This window comes from Poecilia reticulata, linkage group LG6 (assembly GCF_000633615.1).
Source record: "Poecilia reticulata strain Guanapo linkage group LG6, Guppy_female_1.0+MT, whole genome shotgun sequence".
Lineage (NCBI taxonomy): Eukaryota > Metazoa > Chordata > Actinopteri > Cyprinodontiformes > Poeciliidae > Poecilia > Poecilia reticulata.
In genome coordinates this window covers 20034712-20044046 of record NC_024336.1, presented here as the reverse complement: position 1 = coordinate 20044046, position 9335 = coordinate 20034712, and the positions used below count along the sequence as shown (strand labels likewise).

The 9335-nt window shown below is 37.9% G+C and overlaps 1 protein-coding gene across 1 annotated transcript; it reads right to left on the bottom strand.

Annotated features, from left to right (window-relative positions):
• Positions 1-3088: 3088 nt before the first annotated feature.
• dkk3b (dickkopf WNT signaling pathway inhibitor 3b) lies at positions 3089-8416 on the bottom strand. Its single transcript, XM_008411715.1, has 7 exons — positions 8185-8416; positions 7564-7683; positions 7339-7419; positions 4684-4776; positions 3911-4055; positions 3342-3492; positions 3089-3253 (listed from the first exon to the last, which is right to left on the bottom strand). The coding sequence occupies exons 1-7, from the start codon at positions 8341-8343 to the stop codon at positions 3229-3231; spliced, it is 774 nt and encodes a 257-aa protein (XP_008409937.1). The 5' UTR covers positions 8344-8416; the 3' UTR covers positions 3089-3228.
• Positions 8417-9335: the final 919 nt, after the last annotated feature.

The window sequence follows — 9335 nt, the reverse complement described above, 5'->3', positions numbered from 1 at the left end:
TTGCAGCATAAATAAACCGCGGTGACGTCACCCGGCAGCGGTGTCCGACATAGATGTGAAAAAGACGATGTCTCACTCCTGTTTATTTTATTCACAATCTGTTTCCCCGAAATAAAACTACAGAGACCTCAGCATCTTCAACTCAAGTTTGATTTACTATCTTAGACAGAAATGCGGTGAACAAAAAGTTAATTACATAATCACGTTGGCTCTTTTTWAAAGCTAAAACCTTTATTTGAAATATCTCAAAAATAACTAAACAGGTGGTTGCACTGGAAAGTAGTAAATATTAGGATTTAAGACGAAATTCCAACAAGTCCCCCAGCCCCATTCGTATCCCTTAATCCTGCAAATGATAACACTGTCTGAATTAAGCTCCATGAGACATAGGGACAACCTGATGAGATAAAGTCCACTCGTTCAGAAACGTAGTTGGTAACTGAGACCAGGTTACCAAAGTGAAGGAAAGAGGCGTGCCACAAGTATTCATAAAAAAACACAGTTAGTAAAATAACTTCGACTGAGGGCTGATTACATAAACGAAATTAAATTAAATGTTTGAATTTGCCCCCTTTTTAAACAGAGAATAAACAAATACATAGGTTGTATAGTTGACCTTTTATGCAACAAATCTTTGACTTTTTATTTTAAAATTGTATTTGTGAAACTTATCTTAATGCTTAAAGTAACCTGTACTATAAATGTCAATGTGCAATGAAGGCCAGTCTTCAAAGTGAATAAAATGGATGGCATTTTTGAAGTCATTATAAAGCTCAGACACTACCACTTTTTACATTCTCCTGTAGGTGCTAGTCCAGTTTTTAGTTAAACGTTGTTGATGGATCTTGCATAGTGCAGATTCTCACTTTTATCTTTGTTTTAATTCTTGATTGTGTTGTGTACACTGCTATGCTGACAGGTATGGAGAGCCATTTCAGCCAAAATTAAATAAATAAATAAATGGGTGAAATAAATAAAAAATGAGTATGCAGATTGTATCCAATAACACMGTTATTGAAGAAGAAGAAAAAAACTGTCCATGTTGCATTGAACACAATTACTTTTCAAAATATATTTTATTAATCACAGATAGGCTCCATTGCGCAAATTCAAAGAAAATCTTTAGATTTTTCTAACATAGTCAAACATGAAAGTGTGAATTAAAACAGATCWAATCCAAACTTCGGACAAAGGCCTTTTGTTTTCTGCAGCAGAGCTTACTGCAAGAGATCGGCATCTGACCACGTAATGATCATGTGGTTATCAGTCAGTCATCTTTCCCTTTCTGCCATTTAGTGCCCCCTAGTGTTCAGAGATTTTAAATTGCTATAGATTTAATTTCATTTCACTGATCATTTGATCAGTTTATCTCGAGGACTTTCAGCAAGAAATCATTGAACAACAATATTGAATGATGTAGCAGTCTATCGCTGTATGACTTTTTTTCTTTCAAAAGCCACCATCTTTCTTTGGTGGGGATGCAAGGAGTTAAATTACTGGGAAACTTTAAAAATCAAGAAATCACTGGGTGAAAAAAAAAAGTAGACACCATAATTTGTTTTGCAATTGCAAGTCCAATTATACATTTGTATAATTATGTTTCACATGAATCATTCTGGGCCAGTCTTTAGCTGTTCTGCAGACTGCCTAACTTTTGATCCAAGAAGGCATTCCTGTTCAGAGAAGTTCATCAGTGGCTGCTGAACAAGACAAAGTCATTGCTGCACCCCCCCCCTCCACCACTATGCTGGACAGTTGGTACAAGATGTCCATGCCGAAATGTCTCATTTGGATTTCTCCAGACATGGGGCTGTGCATTATGAGCAACATTTACTTTGTCTCACCTGTAAATTCTTGTCCAACATTCAGGTGCAACTTGGAATCTTCGAGTCAGCAAACTACTTTATTAGGAAGAAGTCTCTCTTGAGAACTGCTATCCTGTYCCAAATATCGAGTCTTGGTAGATGAACTCCTGCCCCACAAACATCTGCGCATTTTAATACGAGTGAATTTGCTGGCATATGCACTCCTTAGATTGGTGGCCATCTTACATTTCCCTCCCCCACTGTTCAATGATGGTACTTCACATTGTTGGAAATGACTCATAACACTTTCCAGACTGAGGAGCAATGTCATTTCTAATGTCTTTTTACTGTATCAAACACATCTCAATTCACAAGAACTTTACACCAACTTCCATTCATTTATACAGCCCAACCCAAACCATAAACCAAGCATTACAGACCTAATCATAATCTAAACTCAAGTCATACCTTCATCTTAAACCTAATCCCCTATGCAAAAGCAGCATTTTTGGGGCCCATGAGGTGCAATGGGTTCTCACAATATAGTTAAAAAAAAAAAAAAAAAGGACCTGATGGGGGGTGAGTAATGCTAAAATACTCCCCCACACTCCAGAGAGTTAAACTGCCAGACCTCCTGCTTTTGAGACTTTGCAGCACAAGAGTTTCAATTAACAACCACTGGCCAATTCTTTCCCCTTCTTAAATTTCAAGAACACAGAAAAGGGTTCACCTAGTTTTACCAACCACCTTAAATTTACCTTCTTTTTAAAAAAACAAACAGTTATGTCCATCTGGAGTCTATTGTGTGATTTTGTCATCACCTCCAACATGCGAGGTTGGATTTAAGTGATTTGATTTAATCTAGTAAAAATTGGGTTGCATTTTGTCCAGAGGCATAAAACAAAAAAAAAAACAAACAAAAAAAAAGTTATTTAATCTTTAAGCCATCCATGTGGTATTCCATACCAGGTAAAAGACATGAGATAACTATGACAATTGGCTCAAATTAGTGAGACCTGCTGTGATGTATGGTTTGGAGACACCAGCAAAAAAAAAAAAAAAAAAAAAAAAAAAGTATTCAAGGTTAAACAGTCTAGGTAAGGTTGTGTTTTTTTCCAGGAAGATAATGTATCTCACCATAAAGCCAAGATGCAGCAGTTCACTGACCTGGCAAAACATAAAATCTGACTGAACATTTATGTTGGAAATTCATCGAAACATCCAGGACAAGATTTCCTACCTTTAAGGGATCCAGCAAATAAAAACCATAAAACTGTCAAAACTAAATTAAAGTCATTTATTTACTTTTTGTCTTTCAATACAGACTTGCAGTTGAGCATAAATAGTACAAAGAATGCATCTGATGTCCAGATGGTGACATCGTGCTGAACTGAACTCTTTGGAAACCTCTATACCTTCAGTCCTACTCTCCACACACGGATCCACGACTGCAAAAAGAAAGAGTTCGGAGTAAAACTTTGTCACTTTTGTTGTTCGCGGCACCCAACAAATTTGCGGCTCATTGTTTGTTCTCACCCATGGGGCTGACAATGTAGGTTGGCCACACATGGACAGTGATCTCTGGGGCCCTCCTGGTCCCATTCCAGCATGTCCATAAGAAGGTTGGGGTGGTTCAGGCAGGACTCTCCCTTTGTAGGTTTGGGACTGCATACTGGAAACAAAAACTCTGAGGGGAAGAAAGTCAGTCTGGATTCATTTTAATTGCCGACTTGAATCACAGAGCATCTTAAATGCTGACTTTAGTTATGCACAAGATAAAGACTGTTGATAATTATTCATAGAGTCAATAGCAGAAAACCTGCCATTGAGTAGATTGAATAATGCACACCTGACTTGAATTTTGTGCGTTTATCCACATTTGTTTGACATACTTTTGAATGTGTGCCAACTAAAATACCACTGTATAGGAAAACTCTTCATTTTTAACCTCAACATTACAAATTGTACTTCTATAATGCAACAAATGCAGATGTAATGGAAAAAAAAAATATAAAAAAAGATTTAAAACAGATTTTTGCATTCAAAGTGTACACTCTACATGGTATCTGATGCAAATTTAGACTTGTACATATATTCCATATCACCTCGTTGAAATGCACAGCAGAGATCTGGCCTGCAGTCAGTCTGACCCTGACAGATAGTCCCCGCCGTCCCCTGGGTGGCGTTCAATGTACACTGACCCCAAACACACATCTGATCTGAGCAGCACTCCTCATCCTTCGAGCATGGCTGTAAGGGAAGCACACTTTCCAGTAACAGTTTCACTACTTTAAAAAACAAACAAAAAATACATTCTCACAGCTTTTATTAGATCATTTACACAATTCTCTCCCACATCATTTCAGAAATATAATGAGCTGCACCAAAATATGGTGAAGGAAGTATAATGCTGGAAGTGGCAGAGTGACGCTTTTCAAAAGGAACTTTGAATAGGAAGGTTGAGGGAGATAAATACAGGAACAGTTCAGAAGAAAACCTGGCTACAAAAGACTGGTGGATATTCATCTTCCAGACAGACAGCACCAGGTTACTGCTAGACTGGAATGATTTAGGTGGCATATCATTGGAAAGAATGGTCCAGTCAGAGTCTAGTCCTATGTTCAGATGGAAATCTGTACTTGATAATTGCCTATTGCAGATGCTCTCCATTCAGTCCTTGAGGTGTTTTTTTGTAAAGAACAAAAAACAACAAGAAAAGGGTACAAGGTAAAGGCATTGTACTTGTACTTTGCATCAAGTTAAAACACTGTTAACAGTGTTTTAGAACCCGTTATGACTCGCTGCATCTTGTTGTAGTGGCTTTGTGATTGCACATGGAACTGAAGCAAATATAGAACAAAATGATGACCGAGCTCACCATATCTGTTGCTATGCAGGGAAGGCACCTGGAGTTCTCAATCTCATACAAACAGTATTTTAGGTCCCCACAGTCCTCATCCACCATGCACTCCTGAAGGTTCAAATGACAGAAAGTCAACGGATTTAAGCAAGATCAAATAGATTGTTCATTCATGTTACCTCTTGATTTTTAACATTAGACACCTCTAATATTTTCATGTTATTCATTTGTCGATGTCCAGACAACGTTTACACATCAATGAGACGGCTAAACTGCTGTCCCATGCATGATACAAGACAAGCAATGCAATTAAAACACCATGAAACATGTCATTTCAGATTGCATGCATAAAAAAAAAAAAAAAAGTATATAAAAGTTCTAAGTAGAGAATTTGTAAGAGGAGTTTTGTTTTTCCTTTTAATAAAAAAAAAAAAATTACATGATTTTACATATACCTCTATAAAAGGAAGGCATATTGTACAAAAGACTGCTTTGGGATACTACACCGTCAGCTTAAACCAGAGCTTGTTATTCTGGTCATTTGTTCATATTCATATTTAAGCTGAAAAGTATGAATATATTGACAACTGATTCTGATAAAGTTATCAGCATCAAAACCCTTGTGTAAATAAAAATAAAATGCACCGCCATTACACAAAAGCAATTTCACCAATGAAATTACTACTGATTCCATCATCAGTAATTTATACAGTTATTGTACATAAATCTACTAGTCATCCCCACAGCAGCAAAGAACCATCATGGACAGTTTTATTTATTCAAGTTTAATTTGCTTGGATTTAAAGATGTAATTTGTAGTTTCACAAAATATAGCAACAAGCACAGTTTACAGCCACTGTGCAAAGTTGTAAATCACCTCAATTTGCATCCAACAAAACAAGACTGTTAATTTTTTCTTAATCCTATCTGGACAGAGTACGCAAGATTAAAATGTGTCTTTTTGAATGCACCTGGCTGTTCAAGCATATTTGTAAGACATTTATTTGCTATATCACAAGTTGCACTTTTATCCAGATTCATTGCCCATTTTGGTTTGAGTTACTGCAAAAGAAACATTTAAAAAAAAAAAAAAAAGCTTCCACAATAGAATGAAACAGACAATGTACATGTTGTAGTTAGCTTAGCTCTACTGGGAATTTTAGGGGAAACATGTGCTTTAATCAGATGAGACCACTTAAGCTTAGTTTATGTTTACAATAGTCTCAGTGTCTGGTGACCTGCACTTGCAGACTCGACTCAAGATATTTGGCAACTGACTGCTGCGCCACTGGTGGTGGGTGACCGCATTAAGCAGGGGGGTTTGTTTCTCTTTCATATACCCAAGCAGCCTTGTAGTAAGATCATGATGTCTGAACCATCTAAGAAATAATAAAAAAAAAAATGTTAACCAGGCATAAAATCTACTTTCCTCTTATAAGTTTTTAGGTCCAATAGATGTAGTGTATGTTCCAGAGTATTAAAAAGGAACAGCAAAGAGATCAGTTTTAAGGCTGGATCATCTTTACAAGGGGCAACATGAGCTGTGACTGGTACCAACATTTAAAAAATGTTTTGGTATCCCCCCGCCCCTTAGGTCATTTTATGTCCGTCTTTCATAAACTAACGGATTTTTACAACCAGATGTTACCCTCCTCCCACCCTTTGACAAAACACTTTCACTAATATTCTTGTTGATTTACAAGTTTCTACTTTACAATAACTGCACAGCGATGTAGAACAATTTAACTAACTTTAGGAAAACTGAGCTTACTCCATTATGCTTCTGCTGGTTATCCCCCCTCCCCTCTTCTAAGCTTTCCTGGCATTGAGCAGCAGGGACTATTAACATAACCACCATCTGTATGGCTGCCAGGAAAGCAGGAGATCAAAACCACCTTTGTAATGCAGCAAACTGCAGTAATGATCTCAGTTTCAACAAGCCAGCCTCCTACTGGTGAAAAACTTAAAAAAAATAAAAAATACAGCGAGTTCATTTCCTGGATGACCTCATTTTACACAGCATGGAAAAAAAAAAAAAAAAAAAAAAAGATTCTACTGCTACAGTGTCGGTGAGCGATCCATCTTTTAGGGGAAAGAAAAGTGGTAGGATTTTAGAAACCGTTTTAGATGTTAGATAGCCATATTAAAAGTTTCTTAAAAACTTTTATCCATTTCAGTTCTAACTTCACATTTGTGCTACAAGTGAATGGTCTGAAATGGGATACATTTAGACAGCTTGTTTAATTCTTGAATACCTGTATATAAACCATCTTTTAAAAACCAAAATTTCATGCCAACGCAAGGAAAAAGTGCTTGTTTTGAATAAAAAAAAAAACAAAAACTTTCAGATAATAGTGCGTTAGTGCCACACTTTTTATTTCCAACTTCTGAAAACTGCTTTTCTTATAACATGTTTTATAAATCAGAGGTCTGTTCTGTTTTTTGCCCTGGTTTCCATCCGCTTCTCATCAGCACAGCAGAAGCCGTTCACATTAGCTGAATTTCTACCTCCAAGTTTTCCACCCATTAGTCCTCTTAACTGGCCATCTTCTGTTCCTTCACACTTATTTTTTTTGTCATTACTGACTATTAGTCTCATCTGTGAGAGGTTTTATCATAATCATCTTCTTCATTACAAACACTAAAACAAAAAAAATAAATAAACAAACTCACATGAGCCACGCTGTTCCACTGGCCAGAGACTTCCACATGCACATGTGAAGTATACGTCTCTCCTGTTCTGTTGTCAGTTTCCTGCAAATAAAGAGCAATACATGAGAGACTTTGTGCAGCTTTGCAGAAGTTGAACAACAGAACAGCTTTGACAAGCATATTGCTTCCGATTTGGTGTTTTACAGACTCAAGTTTTCAAATGGGTTTGTCTGAAAAAACCCCCACCTTATCAGTTCGATCCAGGATCCGAGTCTCCCCGTTGTTGCCCTTTACCGTCTTTCTGGTTTCATTGTGGTAGTTGGGAGGCAGATCCATAGGGGAGAATTTTGCACTTTCATTAGTTATCTGTTGGACACAGTGCAATGATATTACGCCATTGTCCGGACCAGAACATGACTCAAATCAGTGGGTTTAATGGACGAATTAAATTTAAGACAAAAAAACAAAAAAAAAACAACAAGAAATCCAAAGGAAGGCCCTACAAAGAATTTTAAGAAGACTTTAAAGAACAAAACTATGTAGGTCTCAATCTCAGAGGTGATTCTTCATCCAAGTAAATTTGTCAGTGTCTATTTTGAGGCCAAGACGGACTGCAACAGGCTGGGTCAGACAGACTTTCCCCAAACATCAAGCCATGGAAACTCTGTGTAATCTGCCAAAAGCATTCCCAACCTGGCAGAATCTTGACAAACTAAATACCACCCACCTAGATTTTTACCCCTTTTTTGTCGCTTAACCTTTTATATTTTAAAACAACAATAATAATAATTAATAACAAAAAAGACTAGAATGGATTTCAATGACAAAATTTTTCTCTGATATGAATAGATAAAACGTGACGCAGACCTTGTGCACTGCCTCGTCCAGCATATGCTGAGTGTCCTCCATCAGCTCCTCCACCTCCCTGAACATCTCGTTTAGACTAACCGGACCTCGCTCCATGGCGCCGGCCGTCCACAGGAAACACAGACCCCAGAACCCCAACAGCAGCATGGTACCGGACATCTCTGCTTCCTTCCACTACACAGACTGAGCTCAGCGTCTGAGCAGCAGACGACGCACAGCTGGCTCCGTTTTATTTGGAAAGTATGAGGAAGAGGAGGAGGAGGAGGAGGAGGAGGAGGAAGAGTGGTGGGCAGGTGGGAGGGTTTAATGGGGTGGGAAAGCTTCAGATTGCACTTGGAAAGGGTGAAATGCCAAAATCTATACTACTGGTTACTTTGTGGGATTTAAAAAGACAACACGTAATCTAAAGTTAATAAAACTGTTCTTGATCATTACCTTGTGGGGTTTTAATGTTCTGTAGGTCTTTCCTCATTCAGTTATATTCTGAGTTCATTTATGGTAGCTGTGATACTTTGTCTTTCGTTTGTTTATTCTTGTTCTTTCATTTGTGCACTTGCGTTTAGTTTTCCTAGATGAGTGTTAAACATCCTTGGTTTGTAATTCTTTTAGCTCCCTTTGTGCTAATTATCTCCCTCCATTAGTGCCTCTCCACATGTTTTTCTTTGTACCGAGTTTCTTAGCTCCATCCTTTGCTCTGTTCTATGTATTTCCGTGCAGTCCAGTGGTTGGTGTCCTGAAACTTTTTCATGTGTACTTTGTCCAACACACCCAAATCAAATGGCTGAAAATTGCCTCCTCAGTTTGCAGTCAAATTCTCCAGAGTCCTGCTAACCGTAGTAATTGATTCTGGGATGTTGAAGCAGGGACACCAGCCTTCAAGGGCTGAGGTTGATGACCAGCTGATTTAGTCTATTAGACCTTAGCTTTTGATTAGTTGGACTCTTTGTTTCCTTTCTCTTTATCCTATCTCCACCTTCTCTCAATTTCCTCTTTAGGTTCTCCACCAGCTGTTCTGCTTTCAGCTGATTGTCCTCATCTGGTAGCACAACCACATCTCCACACTGTTTTCGCTCCTTGGTTTGGAGTCTACTCCAACCTGTGTCCTGTGCTTCTTTTTCTTATTTCTCCAATTTCCATTATAAGATCTGCAC